General features: G+C 40.6%; 1 protein-coding gene across 3 annotated transcripts in view; it reads left to right on the top strand.

Moving 5' to 3' along the window:
- GRB2 (growth factor receptor bound protein 2) overlaps positions 1-18,186 on the top strand; it is an 83,285-nt gene extending 65,099 nt beyond the window's left edge. For all 3 annotated transcript variants that reach the window (XM_048817873.2, XM_048817871.2, XM_048817872.2), the window contains exons 3-6: positions 2,521-2,618; positions 9,609-9,731; positions 13,770-13,938; positions 15,896-18,186. In XM_048817873.2, coding sequence (XP_048673830.1) covers positions 2,521-2,618; positions 9,609-9,731; positions 13,770-13,938; positions 15,896-16,081 — 576 coding nt within the window. In that variant the 3' untranslated portion in view covers positions 16,082-18,186. The remainder of the gene's footprint in view (positions 1-2,520; positions 2,619-9,608; positions 9,732-13,769; positions 13,939-15,895) is intronic.
- The last annotated feature ends 2,787 nt before the right edge of the window (positions 18,187-20,973 follow it).

The raw sequence follows: 20,973 nt of genomic DNA, 5'->3' as shown, positions 1-20,973 counted from the left end.
AAAAAAAAAGGCACATTCCCACAAAGTAAATATTCACTCATGGCATTCAGCATGTGCAGAACGCTATCGAATACACCAATATAATTAAATGCAAACGTGCTGCAAGTCAGCCTGCTGATGACTGCCAAGATATATAGCAACTGGAGGCTAACAAACACTAAAACAATACTTGCAAAACAAAGGAGTAGCTGCACAAAAGGTAGTCCAAAGAAAGATCCTTTAAAATTAAATTGTTTGAATGCACTTTCGTGTTATTTCTTATTCTTCTTGAGTCTGCGTCATAGAAGGGACAACCCTTTCTGTGATACTCTTGGAGAGGGTGGACATTCCATGGCTGCTCAGTGCCTATCTAATGAGTAGTTTGGTCTATGTTGTAGTGTTGGCAGTAAGGAAGAAATGGCCATTAGATGATCATCCATTATTATTAGAGAGCTGTTACTCATTTGCTAAAATCAGTCATAGTTATTCAGATTTTACTGTTGTCTGTTTTACTAGGGCCCAGTTTAATCCAGAGTGGAGTTTCCTTCTTATCCAGATCTAGCTATTGGAGTTGCATAGGTTATGATATTAAAATGCCACACAGTCATCAGCTACAAGAGCCTTGGTGAGGCACGTGCTAATAGCTTTGCTTTGTGTAATTCTGCTTCCCCCTTTTCCTCTCCCCCCCCCCCCAAAAAAAAAAAAAAGAAAAAGTGATTAGGTGGCCAAAACATCTGAAGTGGAAATAATTGCTAGTGAAAACAGGTTTTTCCTGAGAGGATTTCTCCATTATAGAGATGGCTGTAAATCAACACAGATGTAACTTGTGAACTGTGTAACTGCTTTGTGGGTGCACCAGTATACCTTATTTTTCATACATTTCACACATTTAGAGCCCAATAGTAGCATGTCCTGTTGCTTCTTTTGTCTTTCCTCAGCTTCATCTACCAAGGCAGCCTGCTGGTCCATGATGCTTTTGTTACAAAGGGCCAAAGCCATCTCTGCATTTTTAATCTTCTAGATTGACAGCTTTTTGTTGTTTCATCCAGGATGAGTAACTATCTCTAGAGAGGTGATTTGGGAGGGAATAAAAAAGCATAAGGATGTTGGCCAAAAAGCATACCTTTACGACAAAAGTGTAAAATTATACACACACACACACGGACATTATAGTCTTTTTTAGTAATCTTGTGCCATCTGATTTCCAAAACCAAGTAAAAATTATGTTGGTGCTGGTAAATGTGCTGTCAAATACTAATGCAGTTGGACTTTTGTCCTGTGGAGATTTCTTACCCTGTGGGAAAAAGCAACTTTCAACCTAAGTGCCTAGGTTTTACTCCTTCCTGCCTTATCCATTAAATCCCTTTGAAATAAATTAAACAAGAAACAATGGGAATCCAAAGTATTTGGGAGTAAAGGCACTTAAAACACACAGTGTCCCTGGTGCTCTCTACTGTCCTTCATTAATACAGCTTCATCCCTTATGACTTTCTGGTCTTGTACTCATTTTAAAGTGTCGTCATAGTCAGAAAAGTGCACATTAAAAATTGGAACCTTCGTGTTCCTACATCTGTTTGATAAGTGCCAGAGTTCCATTGACTCACTTTATTGATGTACAGCTTGTCTACACTAGGGAACTTTACCAAAAAAATTCACCACTGCTGCTCCCTGTTCATCGGGGTTTCATTAATGGTAAAAACACCTGAAGGTGCCAGTTTTGTTTACAGTTGGGCTCCCAACAGTGCTACCATTAGGGAATTTTCAAAAAAATTCTCTTAATATAAGCACTATTTAAAACCCTGTTGATCCAGTACAACCACAGGAGAGAGAGACTATCATCAGAATTGCCAAGTAAATTCTGAATGAATAACTATTACTGGTGATAAAAGACAGAATACAACTTGTTTCTCAGATCTCAGGTTGAATTTGCAGTGGTGGCAATTAACCAAATACTCTCTGGATTTATAAACTGAACTTGATCTAGAGAAGTTGCTGAGGGTAAATATAGAACCTACAGACTGTGGCTCTGGCTACACTAGAGAGCATACAGTGGTGCAGCTGCACCGATGCAACTGAGCCTCTGTAAGCTGTCTAGTGTAGCCGCTCTAAGACGATGAGAGAGAGCTCTCTCGTTGACTTAATCCACCCTCACCGATTAGTGGCAGCTGTGTCTGTGAGAGAAACTCTCCTGTTGACATAACACTGTCCACTCTGGCGCTTAAATTGGCATAAGTTATGTCACAGAGAGGTGGTTAATTCACACCCCGAGAGACATAACTTATGTTTACTTAAGCTGTAGTGTAGCCATAGCCTATGACTTTCCTACTAAACCACCCAACTTCAACATTGAAGTTTCAGATGATTTCAAGTGACTTTTTTTCCTTCACCCTGCCTGCTATAGCTTTCAAAGTGCATGGGGTGCATTGGAACAGAATAGCAGATGTCTATCATAAGAGCACCCTGGTTTCCTAAGCACATTTCTGTCTGTCCTGCTATATACTAAAATATGGTAAATGGTTTCTTTGTTTTTGTTTCCTGTAGGTTTTGAATGAAGAATGTGATCAGAACTGGTACAAGGCAGAACTCAATGGGAAGGATGGCTTCATTCCCAAGAACTACATAGAAATGAAACCACATCCGTAAGTGGAGCATCACTGATCCCCTTCCCTCACTCTGCCTTGTTTTCATTTGCCCTTGAAGTAATAGGGAGGGCTGCTGAGCACATTGTAATGAGTGCAGGACCTTAGTCACTGGCACAATCCTATGGACTTTGAAAGATATAAAGAGGTTACTACTGGCAACTGCATCCAGAAATCAGCCCTATTGTGATGAATCTTAATTGCACAGCTCCTATAGTTTGTAGTAGTGGGACTTTCTCCTGCATACCTCTTGAGGAGCAAGGGGAAAAAGTGTCCTGGTGGAACCTAACTAAATAAATTGGTTGGAAATTTCACGATGTTGTCAAATCTGGCAGCCAGAAGAGCTTCAAAGTCTTAGTGTAGCTCCTTATGTAATTTTCTATATTTTTTTGGTAAAAATAGGAGACTATTTAAAACCCAATCGTATATTAAGAGACTGTCAAAGTTGTAGGGTTAAGTGCTGCAAAAATCAGAAATGCCATGTGTTTCACCTTAACTCTGACCTTTGTGTTCGATACTTTTGCAACATAGATTTTAACAGAGTAAGAGTGAAAATTGCTGGCATGTCACCTAAATAAAGCTACTTTTGTAGGTAAACCTTTATGATGTGAAATGTCCATGCTAAATGTACCAGTGTAGTTACTTGGCTCCCACTTCCAGGGAAGCCTGCCTTGAGTAGCCTCTCAACACATGTCCTTCCTCAAATACTGAAGAACAAGCACATAGGAACAATACTGTTCCATGACTCTGGCTGGCCTCTTGATCATTTCTTTTCAGACACTTTTGCATCTTCTCTTGTTCTCGGGTTATACTGAAATTCTAGCTAGTTGAAGTGCTTGACAAGAAAGCAGTAGCTCAGTGCAATTCTGTCGAGCAAAGAATCTTCTGGGCAGTCCAATAAAAGCTGTCACCGGGGTTGCTAAACACTGTGTTGGTGTTGCTTTTGTCAATAGTTGGCTTCAGTATTTAAATAATAAAGAAGAAATTGCAGTTAAATATTGAACAGAAATTATTTCTGTGGGGCCTGCCTTCCAAACAGAAGGATGAAGATTCTCCCAGTAAGTGCGCTAAGAATGTGGTGAGGAATATCGCAGAAGTGGTAGATCATCTAGGTAGGAAACATGGCAAGAGGTCAGTTAAGACCTGTGAAGGGTCTCTATAACCATTTAAAGCCTTGTCTACGCTGGGGGAATTCTGTAGAAATTTTCCGCTGTTAATGCTTGTTCAGCTCTGCTGGTATCAGTAGTGTTGGGAGCCCTAATGTAGCTGGCCTGCCAGTGATTTTAAGCACTGTCAATTATATTTTCTCTGAGCAAGTTTAGATGAATATTTAAATTGCTGATAGAAGCCAGTGGCCCGTGGGCTCCCATCATTGCTTAAGCATAGAGCTAAACATGTATTAGTAATCCTGAAAAACTTTCCCATAATTTCCCTAGTGTAGTGCAGACTTAACTGTGGTACAGGGCTGTAAGTGTAAATAGATTAGCAGCATAGGTGCTGGAATTAGGAATACTAGGGGTGCTGCCGCCACCGGGCTTGAAGAGATTTCCTTTATATATAGGATTTATAGTTCGGTTCAATGGCTCTCATCACTCCCACTATAAAAATTGTTCCAGCACCCTTGATTAGCACTTCGTATAAACAGCAAGTTGCAGGCAACTGAACAGGGACTTGAAAGTGCTAGGTTCTTTTGTAGGACCAGAATCTCAAAGGGCTTGTTGTGGGTGAGCAGTATGGAGACTACTTCAGTCAAGAGGGGTTGGAAACTAAGGAGCTATCTATAGAACCTGGAATCAGGTTTCCGAGTAACAGCTGTGTTAGTCTGTATTCGCAAAAAGAAAAGGAGTACTTGTGGCACCTTAGAGACTAACCAATTTATTTGAGCATAAGCTTTCGTGAGCTACAGCTCACTTCTGAATGGTTAGGTCTGTTAATTACAAAGCAAGCTGGAGACAAATGTTTTGCTGGGTGAAGTTTGTCCAGTCAGGACTGCAAAAACAAATCCAGATTTTACTGCTGTTGTTGCAAGGCTGGAGGTGGATGCCTTGATAGGTAAAATATCAAGTTCACCAGGCATACAGACTAGTTTCTTGCTTGTGCAAGCAGCAATTTGGCAGTTCTTCTGGCCTCACTCTTTGCAATCATATAGCTTGGCTGCATTTCCTCCATACATAAAAGTCACAATGTTTGTGAAGAGAGATTCCAACAAGATCTGTGTGAACAACCCAGTATGCATGAACAAGCACTTAAGATGTACAGGCCAAAAGTCTAACACAAACCACACCATGAAAGCAACCCCAAAAAGCAAGCCTTGCCAATGAAATGCAGAGCTGAACAAAGCAGGAAGTCTCCCTCCCAGAGCTTCCTGCTACTCTTCATTGAGTATCTCACCTCTCTCTACTGTATTAATTGGTGTGAATTACCCTTTGTTTTAAAAGGGTTTCTGAATTTGGCAACTGGAGGAGTAATTCTTTTCTTTCAGGCTTCATTTGTTAATAATTGTGAAGCAAATTGGAAGTTTTGTACCATGTGATCTGGGGAAAACACCATTACATTTGAAGGCTTGCTATTGGACTGTAGGATTTAAAGCCCACCCCCTTTGACAGGTCTTAAATTGAAAATCATTCCAGGTTCTCAAAAAGAAAAGGAGTACTTGGGGCACCTTAGAGACTAACCAATTTATTTGAGCATAAGCTTTCGTGAGCTACAGCTCACTTCATTGGATGCATTCAGTGGAAATCCGGTGAAGTGAGCTGTAGCTCACAAAAGCTTATGCTCAAATAAATTTGTTAGCCTCTAAGGTGCCACAAGTACTGCTTTTCTTTTTGTGAATACAGACTAACACGGCTGCTACTCTGAAACCTGTCATTGGAATAGTGTGGATGTTTTTTTTGTTTTTTTTTTTTTGGTTTAAATTTTTTGGCTATTCTGAGGATTTTGCTAGTTTTTGAACCAACCTACAGAAAAGATTTGTGTGCAATATTCCGTAAAGCCAGAAATTTTATTGGTGCCTTGGATGTGTGCTCCTGAGCAGTCAGATATGTTTCCATAAATACAGATTTCCTCTTTTCTTTTTTTATATGTGAAGAATGCCTGAAAAGTGTTTTTATGATTGTGTGTTTGATTGCTTTTACATTTAAAAATTCAGGTCTTCTCTATCCTGAGAAATCTGTGGATGACTAGAGAGCTAGTAGAATTATGACCTCACAAGAGACAAAGCTGAGCCATTGTAAAGAGGATTTTTAATAATTTTTTTCACCTATTTAACTCCGATACCTGGGAAATTATTTAAAAATGTCTGTGCTGAGGATTCGGTTCAAAATTGTTTCTCTTCAATAATCGGAGATATTTCTTAATGTACATTTGAAATCTCTAATGAGCCAGCAAAACCAGGGAAAACTAATGTTAATATTTCTGATTCAAACCAGCCCCAAAAAAAATGCACAAAAACATTTTTACCTTTTGCAGGTCAACTTTAAACATGGTGATAAAATGTCAATCATATCTGAGTAATTGAGAATTAGAACAGAGCAATCAAACAATAGTGAAAATCATAAGCAGAAACTATGGAAAGAATCCTCAAATTCTTAATATAAAACTTGCAAAGTGCAGTATTAGGATAAAGTAAAATGTAATGCTTTACTATTACCAAAAAGCGAGAATGTGGGAAACAGAACCCCCTATCAATATCTTGACACAGTGAGTTCTGAAGGAGTCGCAGATAACGGTTGCTCACAACTGATTTTGAAAAAAATACAACACACTGATGTGATGGTTGTAGGAGCTCCCTCTGCTGGTTCTGTGGCAACAAAGTGCTGATTTCAATGAGGTTATTGCAAAAACAAGGCAATATTACATTAAATATTAAATTAATATTAAAATTAAATTAAATATTAAATAGTCTCTAAGGTGCCATGAGTACTCCTTTTCTTTTTGCTAATACAGACTAACATGGCTGCTACTCTGATAGCAGCTCCTTTGCTATTGGATACAGGGTCGGGGTGGGAATTAGCCTGTCCTTTCTGTTTGGGGGAGGGAGAAAAAGTGTAACGCGCACGCACACACACACACGCACACAAAACTTACAGTAAAGTAATATACATGTAGTTGATGAGTAATGTCTGGGATTTGTAATAGAGGATGTTTCCTCCAATCTGAAAACTCTCCATAAATGGAACTACTTGGAGTGAAGTTAAAATTTTCTTCACAAGTTTTCAGTAGTGGAAACAATTTTCAGACATGCTGCCTATAGCAAAAATATCCCTATGAACATATCAGGTGTCCTTTATATCAGTGATGTCATTTATATACTGTGCATTGTATCAGACAGACACCATAGGCAGATGGTGAGAGGAGCTGGGGCTGCCAGTTACAGAAGAATCTGCTCATGGTGTGGTGAAGTCTCTCTTCCTCTAGATCATGCCTGATCCTGGAGAGCAGAAACTCTTATTCCATCTCTGAGGATTTCACAAAAAACATCAGCTAAATAAAGCCCAGTCTTACAGATCTGTGTCCTCCCTGCAAAAGGAGACCTTGGTGTGGGAATGGAAAGGAAGTTCTTTGGTATGGAGCCCTTGCGGTTTAGCCATGAAATGGGCCCCCAACAGGAATACCCCGCATGCTCATGTATTGTGGCAATGAGTGTCTCTTGACCCAGTTTGAGATAACCTATCACTCAGCATTTTAGCCATTCTGTCTCTAACTGAAGGTAGCTCTGGTTTTCCCAACACAGCATGTGCCCAACATCCCAAACCCGGTTTGTTTTTGCTATTCTTGGACTGGAGTCTGGATTAGAAACCTGTGATCAATGAGCTGTGGGCAGCACCTAACAACTAGGCCTGTGATTTAATTTCACCCTGGCCCAGGAACAGCCAGCTACTGACTGAATGTAGTCACTTTGCTCACTGCAGTTCTGTATGAATTATTCATAATCACCTGATCCAGAACAGGCTCGAAATTGTTCTTTGGCACAAAATGCATTTTCCATTTGTGCAGTAGTGGTGAGGAGCCCCTATTAAGGCGTGAAAAGCTCCTGTTTCAACTATTTACAGCTATATTGTGAAGTGTAGCCTTTGAAGAAACCTGTGGGTGAAGTCTGCATTTCAATTTACTTAAAAGCGGAAGAAATCTTGTTGCTTTCCCTTAAGTGCTACTAAAGCGACAGTTGTTGTTTTTCCCATAAGATTTCTTTGCTTAATCCAGTATAATCTATTGTGACCCAAGACCCCCTTAATGCCAACTGGCAAGGGAGTTACAGGAATACACTGATTCTGGTGTGTGTTCTAGTTCACCAAAGAATGTCATGTGAGGTCTTAAATGACAGCCGGAGTCACATTGATCATTAATATAGTTGAGAAATGTATATACAGATACTCGGGGATATATATACTGAAAATATGTTTTAAAGTCTGTATCAAGGCTGAGGTGAAAAACAGGTCTTCCTTGAGACAGGAGGTAAGAAATGTATCTCTCCTGGGATGTAAATTAAGCATTGTAAACCAATGCAATGGATGCCCATTGATGTACAATGTGAGATGTTAGTGAAGAGATGTGAAGTCAACAGGGAAGCAGCACACATGAAAAGAAGGCCATGGGTGGTTATCCTCTTTGAGTACAGACAATGAACTTGGGAGGGTGGGTATATGTCAAAAGCAAAGAAGACACCTCATCCTGCACTTAAAAAGGAGATGGGCAGTGCGCTGCCATTCATGAAAACAGGATAGCTTTGGTTGAAAATGCTGCTAAAGAGTTTGGGTGAGATAAATTCCTTTTGACAGTAAGGGTAACCTGGAAGTTTGTCTCTAGAGAGCGTGTTACAATTTTGTTTTATGTGTAACTGTTTGTTTCCAATATTTTTGTTCACTGTCTCCTGAATCTCTAGGCTTTGATGATAAACTTGTTTTTGTTTTCACATAAATATATCTCAGTGCAGTGGTTTTACACTAAGTGCTGTCTTGAGCTGAATCTTAAACTGGTGTATATACTGTTCCTTTGGAAACAGGAAGCCTGGTAGTTCTGTGAGTAGCCAATGTCGGGATGAATATCACAGGGGAATGCTTCAAAGGGACTGAGTCTGGAATACATTTATTGTTAATCTGCAAGGCAAAGGAAGGGCTAGCATTGCCCAGAAGAGTGTGCTTGAGGGGCTGACTGACTGGTGGTGTTTGAGCTGATACCAACCTAAGCACAAGCAAGACTCCTCCTCACTGGTGGCAGGGAGTGACAAGGGGACTGACCTGTCCTGGGAACCCCAAGAACCATCACATCAATCTTGCAAAGTGTCTACTTTGCAAGTCAGTACAGAGGCACTGCATTTTTCCTTAGCAAACTCAAGTAATAAAAGAATGTGTATAATTACTTTCTGTTGACCCACGTAGATGCAGATTTCTTGGTAGTCATTGGTTAAACTGTGTATGCGCAACATGGGGAAGTAGAACTGGGTATCTTCTGCTTCAGAAACACAGGCCTCTACACCTGAAGTTGTACAGGAAGATTTCTATTAGCACTTGGCTTGCCCAAAAAGGGGAGCTGTTTAGTCTAACAAAAACCAAACAAAAACAATTAAAGTTATGGGACCTGATTACCAAAATACTCTCCAGAACCATTCTATAGCCTTTAGATTTAGTTAAGTAACTGGAAAGATTCAACATCATCCAGGTGGGGCACAGTGCTACATGGTTTCCTACAGTAGTTTCTCTTTCTGCTCTTTTAAATTCTGCAATTTCAGTGATTTAATTTACAGACATACCGAGTCATCCCAATATAGTAGAAAAAGGCTAGTGTAAAGCCCCTCCTGGTGGAATCATGGCAGTCGTTGCTCTCAAGATGAGGGGGCAAGCTACTTGTGAAGGTTCTGTAGAGTAGTATGAGGGTGCAGTTCAATTCATTACCATTCTTTTGAAATCACTTCACAGCTATGTACACGTCCAATCCTGATTTTTTTCCATGGAGAGGGGATTGACTTTAATTCTCATCTTTCTTCTTCCACAGATGGTTTTTTGGGAAGATTCCCCGAGCAAAAGCTGAGGAGATGTTAGGCAAACAGAGACACGATGGTGCCTTTCTCATCAGGGAGAGTGAGAGTGCTCCTGGGGACTTCTCTCTCTCAGTCAAGTGAGTAATGCTCTGTAGCATCCAGTGTGCTAATTAGGACACCCCTTGTGTGATAAAAGTACAAATGAGTATTCCTATTTTTCACCTCTGACACTGTTTCCCACATGTGTAGTAGCAGTTCTTCTCTTCCAGTGACATGCACCCATGCTGTCTTTTGTAACAATAAATATGGGTGCTCTATCCTACTGAGAGTTACATTGCTGAGATTATGGTAACAAGATATTGTCCTGTTTTGTGTGAAACAATATACTGGTTCAGTGGTGAGAGCAGGGGAATGGGACGACATGACTCAGTGGATTCTGAGGAATGATGATATACTGTTTTTCCCTCTTTCTGCTCTTCTTCTTTACTATTCTGAGGCTCTAATTCTTTCCACCTTCTGCTCTTGCTATCTGGCACCTTTCAAATGTGCAGTTTTTCATAACTCTGTGGGAGGTACATATTTTGGGAATGTCCTTGTTCTCCAGCATAGAGATGTGGAGTTGTAAAATTGAGCATGCTTCCCATCTCTTGTCAGTAGATTCCATGTTGGCACAGACCTGACTATTTCATTTTGGAGATGTAGCTGTGTTGCAAGGAGCTATGTCATAAAATAATGGGAAGGGTAACCACCTTTCTGTATACAGTGCTATAAAATCCCTCCTGGCCAGAGGCAAAACCCTTTCACCTGTAAAGGGTTAAGAAGCTACAGTAACCTTCATGGCACCTGACCCAAAATGACCAATGAGGGGACAAGATACTTTCAAATCTGGAGGGTGGAGGGAACAAATGGTTCTTTCTGTGTGATGCTTTTGCTGGGGACAGATCAGGAATGCAAGCCTTACAACTCCTGTAAAGTTAGTAAGTAATCTAGCTAGAAAATGCGTTAGATTTTCTTTTGTTTAATGGCTTGTAAAATAAGCTGTGCTGGAGGGAATGTATATTCCTGTTTTTGTGTCTTTTTGTAACTTAAGTTTTTGCCTAGAGGGATTCTCTATGTTTTGAATCTGTTTACCCAGGTATTTACCATCCTGATTTTACAGAGGTGATTCTTTTACCTTTTCTTTAATTAAAATTCTTCTTTTAAGAACCTGATTGATTTTTCATTGTTCTTAAGATCCAAGGGTTTGGGTCTGTGTTCACCTGTACCAATTGGTGAGGATTCTTATCAAGCCTTCCCCAGCAAAGGGGGTGTAGGGCTTGGGGGGGGGGGGATATTTTTGGGGAAGACATCTCCAAGTGGTCTCTCCCTGTTCTTTGTTTAAAACGCTTGGTGGTGGCAGCATACTGTTCAAGGACAAGGAAAGTTTGTACCTTGGGAAGGTTTTTAACCTAAGCTGGTAAGAATAACTTAAGGGGTCTTTCATGCATCTGTACCCTAGAGTTCAGAGTGGGGAAGGAATCTTGACAAGCTATTATTTAATATTTTTATTACAGTAGCATCTAGAGATGCTTATTTAAATAGCTTTAACAGTAGCTTCTGTGTCAGTATCAGTCTCTCATATTCCCTCACAAGCTGGGAGAGCCCCAAGCGGCTGCCATGAAATAGAATGGAAATGTTACAAGCTTTAACAGTATGGGTCATGTACTTAAATGAACAAACTCTTGTCCTTTAGCAGTTGATGCCCTTCTTCCCCTCCACTTCCAGTTGCATGCCCTTTGCCTGGAAGAGCTGAGCAAGATATCCTTTGGAACCTAAGCATCATATTTTGATTATCCAGCTGAGGTTGCTACAGAATACCAAGTTTTCCATGCCCATCGAACACAGTACCTCAGGAGTGTTTCCAGCCCTTTCCTTCTGTGATTACATTCTGGACCTCATGTGAGGCAGCATAGAGTTTTGCCATCATGCTGGCTTGTTTTAGCAGTGCATTTATATTGTGCCTTTGGCACAATAATCAGATAAGCTGGGGTACACAAAAGGCGATATGAATTACCAGAAACAAGATGTAAATGGAACCTTCATTCCAGGAAGCATATTTCTTTACAACACTAACAAATGTATTCGAAATGCTGGGAGATCACGGTCATCTCTGTCTGCCTAGTAGCTCAGTGATAGCTCACCTACTGATATATTTCTCAGTTTGGGGATTTTTTTGCTGATTAGCTCTTTTAAAGGTTTACTAAAACCTTATCTGCAGGATCTGAAATGGAAAGAAACTGACTGAGAAAGGGAGACTTGAAGCATTTAGCCATGAAATACTTGCTGCAGATTTGACATTTGCTCATAGCAACGGTAGACTGTACATCTCCAGGTATTGAAAGACTAAACACCAAATGAGAACTGCTGCCTGCATTTGTCATTTCTTAGAGCTATAAAGGGAAAAATGGTATAATTCTGTCTACGTATACTCTCTATTGGTAGCCTGTTTGGATCTCCTCTTCCTTCAGAAGAAAATTATTGGAAGCAAGAGACAGGTTTTTATTAAATATCAAAACTTCTGTCTATTCGCATACCAAAAGATGTAGTTAAAGTTGAGTTAAAGATACTGCTGTGTAAGTCTATAGAAGTATTTTGGGTTTTGTTTTTTCTTGTAGCGCTAACAGGCTTTGTGTGGGGAGATTTTAATTGAGCACTTGTTCTGAAGTTAGACTTCAAAATCCCAAACTCAACCACCCAGAAGGGATGGGAAACAGAAAGGTGCTGTTGTGCAGCAGCAACCTTAACTCCCCCTTAACCAAGTATTTTATAAGTACGTTTCTTTTGGTTTTAAACCCATGAGAACCTCCAGCCAGCCTGACTCATTCACATCTCTATCAACAGAATGGGTTTACTCTCTCAAGGCTGGGATATCAAGCCTTAGTAGACAATGTTAGACATTCTTTGAGTCTTGGGGAGTTCAACTCAGGTGCTTCAGAAACAGCCAGCACCAGAAAAAGCCTGCATGCATGGCAGTTCTCAAGTCATCTCTTTACTTTGACAAAATGCCTAATCACTACTAATAAAAAAGCAAGTTGCACCATGCACAACATGGACCTATGGCCTCTACAACTCAAACATCCCACGTGATCTCCCCAGGAGTACAGGTGATTATGGTGTACATATGTATGATGCACATAAATATATAATGTGCATGCACATGGAATGCCATCATTGGTAGGGAGCTGTATCTTGGGAACCTCTTGACCACATTTGCACCATAGATCTTGATGAACTTTAGAGAGCTTTAAAAATTTGGCTTTAAAGCAAAACCCTGTTGCAACCTTAAGTATGGAGTATCTAATCACTCTATAGTATTCCTTTAACAAGTCCTGTTTTCTGTAGCTTCTTTTTTCGACCTTTTCTGTCAGCACATAAAATGGTAACACCTTCTACAGTCTTAGCTGTGCTGATAAAAAGAGATCATTATCAGCTATTTATCTGGAATCATTTGAAAGAACCAGTTTTTCATTCCTGTCCCTAGAAGTAAAACCTAAATCTTCTGCTGACTTCATGTTCAGCTCTTTCACGCCTGCCTGTGATATGCATAGGGGATGTTCTGGAAAGGTGGCACTTTATTTCTATAAATATGGGTTCAATCTTGGCTCATATTGTGAGTGGAATGTTTCTGGTTCCAAGATGACATTCTTCCAGCCCCATACACTTGTCTTTGTTGAGGTGGGAGAGCAGCCATTGCTTTAGGTCAGGACTGAGTGCCTTGGCATAGCTATATGGAAGGAGTCTGCATTCCACCTGCCTGCCATTCTATTTGCCTCTCCAGCCAGTATTTTCATTCCCTCTTTCATGAAAGCTATCGTCACAAGCTTTTTTTTATAGTATTTATACTTTTAAAACACACCCCAGACACTGATCATCTCTATGATCACTTCTTCCCTGTGCAAGCTCTGAGGAAATGCAAAAGCTCCTTTCCACCAATCCTTAGCTTGCACAGATGACAGTGGGTTAATGTCATTTGAGACCTAGGTTCACAGCCATTAAGAAGGGAGACATTTTTATGCTAATTATGCTTGGAATTGTTTTCCTGGATTTAATCAGTTTCCATTCATGTCATTCTAGGAAGAGAGACTCAGTATGACTGATACATGCAGTCTGTCTTCTCTCCCTCTCCCACATCCCAGGTTTGGAAATGATGTGCAGCACTTCAAGGTGCTCCGAGATGGGGCTGGCAAGTATTTCCTTTGGGTGGTGAAGTTCAATTCACTGAACGAGCTGGTAGATTATCACAGATCCACTTCTGTCTCCAGGAACCAGCAGATATTCCTTCGGGACATTGAGCAGGTGCCACAGGTAAGATGGTGGGGGAGAGGAGCATTGCCACTATAACCAAAATGAGAGCTTTCTGTCAATAGCCCAGGGTCTAAGGATTGCTTGAATTTTCAGTAGGAAGATGTGGGGAGAGAGAAGTTAACCTTTTAACTTTCCTTCTCTGATGTAGAATTGTCTGCTTGTACAATTCTGAGTCCTGGATTCTGCAGACTAATTGTACTGAAAAATAAATGCAGCCCTTCTGCCTTCTTTTGGATGGGCTTTGTACCACTATGAAAAAGTTGTAAATCCCCTTTTGTTCTGGCAAAGGATGTCCCTATGACTTTTTGATCATTCAGGTCACATCTTTAAGAATAATTTTGGATTATGCCTATCCTTCAATACATAAAGCACCATAGTGAGGCAGTGTGTTTGTTCCCACCAGTAGAAATGGTCGTAATCATATGTTATATTCCCTTCCACCTGCTGCTTTCATGGAATTTTGATTTCTGTTTGAATTAGTTTTTAGCCAGCAGTGCCCTCAGCAGTACACTGCATACCCTCAATATCTTAATGCACATTCCTCTTCAGAAGCACACTGTAGAGAATAGTTAAGGATATTGGTATATGGAACTTATCTCCTCTAGGTTGCTGGTTTGAATCTAGTACAAACTGCTAGTGACTAAAAGTTATGGTCTAATGGAAGTTCTTGGTTTTAGTTCAGCTCCCAGGCACACCAAAGTACTATCACAGTTGGCAATTGGTGTCTGTTGGGCTCTGCAAGAAGACCATCTCACCATTAGATGTGGCCCCTCCAGTCCAGGCTTGAGACATGCTGGAAAGGCTGAGTGGGGGAAGCTTAAGGTATGTCTAAACTAGAGTGTGAAGGCATAAATTCCAGTTTGAGGCGATATACCCACAATAGCTTTGATTACCTATCGTGCTAAAAATGGAAAATGAAGCTGCAATGGCACAAGCAGCAGGAGGGTTTTGCTGCCCCAAGTATGATCCTGTCTGAGTCCAGAGGTATGGACTTGGGGCAGCTAGCCCCTCTCATGGCTCGTCCTACCATGGGTACACATCTATTTTTAGCATGCTAGCACAATCGGAGCTAGTGTGGGTGTATGTCTCCTCAAGCTGACATTTACACCTTCCAGCTCTAGTGCAGACATACTTTATGCTGCTCTGTCCATGCTGTACCTAGTCTATAGATAAACAGGACATCAGGGCTGTTGGACCAGTATTAAATTAACAATATCAAAAGAGAGAGACCTGAAAAATACAGAAAAAATTAAAATAAAAGTACTTCCTAGCACCATAAACTCATTTTTAAAATGAAACTTTCGTTTTCATGAACACAGTATGCAGATTTGCAGAAAACATTGGATAAAGTCTGTCCAGAAATCTTCACTCAACATGAATGAATGGTGGTTAGAAAACTTGAAATGGAAGCATTTAAAATTTCAGTGTGATCCAACGGTCATTGTTTAGGGGGAAAATTAAGTGTCACGGTTTAGGGTTGGTTAAGAATACTCACTGAATGTTGTGATCTGTGTGGGAAGCAAACTGAGGAAGAATAAGAGTAATGAAGCTGTTGGGATGCAGAAAGGAAATGGAGAAGAGGGACAAGGATGCAGAGGTGAAGGGAATATCTAGTGGAGACCCAGTAGCATATACAGTATGGGCCTCTGATACAACATGGTTACAAAGGGATGTCTTACAGTGAAAATGCCCAAGAGACTCCACCTTGTAGAGTTTTATTGTAACTCATTTATTTAATTTTGACCATTTTCAAAGGCCTTGTGTATTCTAAACTTCTCCTTTGAGCATCTTGTCACAGTTGATGAAAGAGGCAATTAGCAGAGAAGTGAAACAGCCCAAATATTTACTAGTGGCACCTGAACTCTGTTGCAGAGGTAGAATGCAGCCTGTGAAACAGGGACAGTGGGAGATTTGTATGCTGTGAATGACTCTCACTCTTGGTTTTTTCCCCATGCAGCAACCCACATACGTTCAGGCCCTTTTCGATTTCGACCCCCAGGAGGAAGGTGAACTCGGCTTCCGCCGTGGAGACTTTATCCAGGTCCTCGACAATTCTGATCCCAACTGGTGGAAAGGAGCCTGTCACGGACAGACGGGCATGTTTCCACGCAACTATGTGACCCCCGTGAACCGGAACATCTAGAGATAAATATTAGAGATTATTTAAAGAAACCAGAGAAACAGTAAATACACATACAGAGTCTAACTACAGCCAGTGATCTAAAATCACAAGATGGTAAAACCTGAATCACTTCTTACCACAAAGTGATCTTCCTTCTCTCAGTATGGAACTTTGGGGGTGGGAGTTCAACTTACATGCCAAAATTTACCTTTAAATTAAAAAAATTAACAGATTTCCTCAGCTGCTCCTGGGTTGTCCCTTTCATTCACTCTTCCTTTTTCCCCCTCCTCTGTCCATCAGTGCATGAAGGTTTAATGCTATATAAAGTCCTAGCCATGCTGATAAAGGAAAAGGGAGAAACTCTGCTGGTATTTTCTCTCTGTGCAAACAGTCTTCATTTGACATGGAGGGACTTGAGAGAAGAACCAAATCCACTGTCCTGCCTTTAAAAAAACAAAACTGCTTTTTGCCTTCAGCATTCAGCTCTTTTTGGTTGGGAAAAAATGGTGTTTTCTTTATTTTTCATTCTCCTTAGCCACTCTCCCCTCTGAGGCTCAGCAGCTTCAGAGCAGAGTGGAGGAGACCAGCTTTTTTTCACAAGTCAGAGCGGCTCTGAGAAATTCCAAACTACAATCAAAGTCTGTTCTCTTTTATTTTGGTGACAGCTTTTTTTCTTAAAGGTGTACGGTTGAGCACAGTCTGTAATTTTTTTCCATAGTGCCTTTTCCCTTATTTCCTTTTTTATTATTTTTAAGTTAAAAGGACAGTCCAGAGGTTTTTTTCTGCATACGTGTAAATATTTTTTTGAGGGTGAGAAGGGGTAGTTTTATCCATGAATATAAAAAGACATCTCCAAAAAAGATGGAGCTTTAATATTTGTATTACCGTCTGACTTTCTTTATTCCAAGGAAAAATACAAGGCATATACAGTGTTGTAAGTGGCAGCACAGGCTGCTCAGAGGTGGGGAGCTGCAGCCAGGAGCCTCAGGAAAAAGGGGAGAGAAGGATTGCCTCATTAGGACTGTTTATAGAATCCTAAAAATGTAGGATTGGAAAGGACCTCAGTAGGTCATCTAGTCCAGTCCCCTGCACTGAGCCAGGACTAAGTATTATGGGAAATGGGCAAACATATTTGGGGGTGAAGGTGGGTGATATTCTATCAAAGTACCACGATGGGAGAGAATAGTGCTGAGGTGTCTGACGAAATGTACGTTCCTCTTGACAGGAAGCTTTATATTACAGGGAAACCTCAAGAAATAGTACTTAAGTACACTTTAAGGTATTAATGAATGTCCATACATACGCATGTAATCAAGAGCCTGGCTTCCTTTAGGCTGGGGTAGGGAATATTTGTAATCATGTCTTGTTCTTGAAAAGAGGGGGTGGCATCACTGTTCTCCACTTTGTCCCTACCTCCTCCTCCTCATGCCAGTGTTACACAATTTAAGAAGTTGATTCTTACTTTTCACTCCCAGTTCACAGCAGGCTGTGTGGTGACTGCATTCCCCCTTCCCTCACCACAGTGGCATTCGTTAATGCCATTAGCTCCTCTGCCAGAGCAGTTTGACGTTGATGTGGACAAAAAGGAGATAAATCAAACTGCAGAGCTTTGTGCCAATCTTCAGTTATATTGTTTCCTCTTGGCAGCCTTGTGGCTGAACCCTTCACCCCAACGATGAACCCCAAAACTGCAACAGAGATCTCCTGCCCAAGTGGAGATGTTCCTGTGTTGGCGGGTGCCTTTTTTGTACTAAGTGTTACAAACGTTTTATTCCTGAGATGGACTCTGCCTTACACTTCATTTCTCCAGCAGATGAAAGAGAGAGCTACCCTGTAGAGTATTACTTTCTCTCCCTGTCCTTGCTAGCTGTCATTCACTTTGTCTTCTTTCTAAAATGATTGGAAAAGGAATCTATGGCATTCTACACCTGGACCATTTGATTGTTTCCTTATTTTGAAATTGGTGTATATCATACAGCCTTGCAGACATATGTCTTGTGTGTACATATATTAAAAAAAAATCAGTGTTTAAATAAAAAGGCCTATGTACTTAATCCTTTAACTCTGCAGCAGCATTTGGTAGATAGTAATTAACTGTGAATAATAAATATACAATGAATTCTTCACTTTAGCATCTGTCTGTTATTTCCATTAACTGAGCAAAACATCAGCCAGTCAAACTAATTTATAACATGTAATTCAGTGGGAAGGAGGAGATAGCTTAGTCCTTCATCCTACCAAGATAGATAAATTGAGAATTGCATAGGTTAGCATGCATGGCCTTCTGAGTTCAGATAAAAATCCTGTCGGCTGCTTGCAGACATTAAAGATCCTTTGTCCATTATCTGAACAGTAGGTGGAGCCTAGATGTTTTTGTTCCTTGCTCAAAACTTTTTATTGATCTCTACAAATGGGCATGAATTGCTGTCACATATTAAGGAACCAGTTGTGGAAGATGCTTTGGTGTATCCGATCTGACTTCTGATTGATAGTCTGAATAGTTTATTGCTGCTCTTTTACGGGAGGAGGGGGTTTACTGGAATCTGACTTGTGAGAACAGCAACTGTATTTCCAACTGACAAATGAGTGTTTTATTTTTTTTCCTGCTCGATTTCCACCTCAGCCTAGCTGCCTTTATGGATTACACCCAATTATGAGAGTTGGTTCCAAAAGCACTTTCAAATGGGACCAGAATGGCTTGCCTGGATCATGCTAATAAGCTGTATGAATGCAGTGGTGGAAATGGGGGTCCTTGAAAACCTGTCTACATCAATATGAACCCTGTGCTCTGTGTAGGTTATGTTCACAAACTCCATAGTGGGATTTAAAGCACAACAATTGAAAGGCTCCTTTGAATTGTCAAAGAAAATTCTTGTTTGGTTAGGAATTCTTTCACCACATCTGTTCTGGAGCCTGCTGTCTCTAGCAATATCTAAATTATCCAGTGAGAATTTTTCATTGTTTTTCCTGAGTTGTGCCAATTATGTTAGTCAGTATCCCAACCAACCTTGTAATGATTTGCCTTGTGACTTTGAGTTAGACATCATTTATAATGTTGAACTGGGACACCTTCACATTCTCAGTGGTCTTTATCTTCTGTTGAAAGTTTAGAAAAATTCCTTATGGCTTGTAAAGGAAGCAAAACATATTTATTGCCATTTTGTATGGTTGTGTAATATTAATGATGGTGCTTGGTTCTTGGTTTTGGTCAAAACCCCTTCTGAGTAAATCATGTATCTGGTTAAGGTTGTCTCTCCCACATGCACATACAACGACCACCATGTGTGCACACATACACCCCCTTCCCCTGACAATGCAAATGTCAAAATTAGGATTAAAGGTCTCCTTCCTCTTCTCCCCCCACCCCGCTGGAAAAAATAAAAAAGCTGCTTAAAAATCTCAACATACCTGACTGTTATCCTACCTGATACTAGCAAAGCAAAAGTGATATGGCCAAAATTTCAAATCCTGGCAGTCAGCTTATATATAAAAGGCCTTTAAGTATCCATTAAATATCTACTGCCACCACAGCAACTGCTTCGGCTGCTGATGCTATATGTAAGGATTGTTTGAACTGGAGTTGTAGGCACAGAACAAAGTAATGTGATGAGGCACACAATAAAATGCAGCTGATGCCTGTTATATTTAGCAATATATTTTACACTTTTTGACTCCTTTAAGAAATGATCAGCTTCCACCTAAAACTACGATGATCCTAATTCTGCATTTAAAAAACAAACAAACAAAACCTAGCACTTACCTCGAGACTCGGAAAGTCTGATTTCAGTATTTCACTTTATTTTAACACAAGTAAAAAAAACCATATGAGCTGGCCATGTTAGAAGGTGAGTGAATGATGTGACTGAATATTTGCTGCCAAAGCAGCATGACTAATCAATGACTTGCCACTGTGAGTAGTACATAATGTTAAAGGTGCAGTTCTTAGCTCCTCCCTCTCTTGTGGTAGTATGTACAAAGCCTGGGTATCACTACGTTCAGAATGAAGAGCCAGAAACTTTTCTTTTACTACCAGCTCTGCTATGGCCTCCTAAATAGCCCTTTGAGAGTCATTTTAATCTGCTTCCATTTCTCCAGCTGTGAAATAGTCTTCAACCCTTGAAGATGGGTTATTCCTATTTAAAGTACAATCTGCACAGCGCATGCATTTGCTTTATCATGCTTGCCATTAATTTAGAAAACTAAAACCATGGAAAACCAGCTGGGTAGAAGGAGTTAAGGGGTGGGCCAGGGAATCCTGTCTTTTAATAAAATGGTGTTGCTCTGTCAGGTGCAGGTGGGCCAGTGCTGTATTCTATGATCTGCTTGGTTTGAGTGGCTCTCCTGGACTGATTAGTGTTGGGTAATAAAATCCCATTGGGAGAAAAGGTAAAAAGAAAGTAATCTTAGGGCTAGACTGATATGCTTCTGTGCTCTAACATCCACATAATAATCTGGGCTCTGTCTACACAGCTGGTCTGTGCCTTTGATAATGGCTTACTATGTCTTGCCTGTCTGCATGGTGGCTAGCGGGCAGTAGGTGTACTGAATTAAAAAAAAACAACTCCTTGTGAATCTTTGGTTTGAACACAAACCCAACACAAAACAAATGTATTTCCCCCATCCTTCTACAGGCCATCTACCTGGGACTTCCCTCAGTTGAGCGATTTGATCCTCTATAGCAAATGCCTGGCCCCTTCTGAGCTAGGTGTGATAATTGCCTCTGGGGGCCCAAGCACATGTTCTGAAAAGGGGGATCTGCCTGAGACTAGGATTGGCTGGCTCCAGGTTCTCAAAGGGGCAGATGCCCCTGTTATACTGTCCCTCTTTTTTTCTTCTCTGTTGCAAAGACCAAGATGAATGTGGGACCTTTTTCCTCCTATCACCCCAACTGCTTTCCTATGACAGCTTGGGAT

The sequence above is a fragment of the Caretta caretta genome, chromosome 14, assembly GCF_965140235.1.
Source record: "Caretta caretta isolate rCarCar2 chromosome 14, rCarCar1.hap1, whole genome shotgun sequence".
Lineage (NCBI taxonomy): Eukaryota > Metazoa > Chordata > Testudines > Cheloniidae > Caretta > Caretta caretta.
The sequence above is the reverse complement of the archived record's forward strand: the minus strand, read 5'-3'. Positions and strand labels throughout refer to the sequence as shown.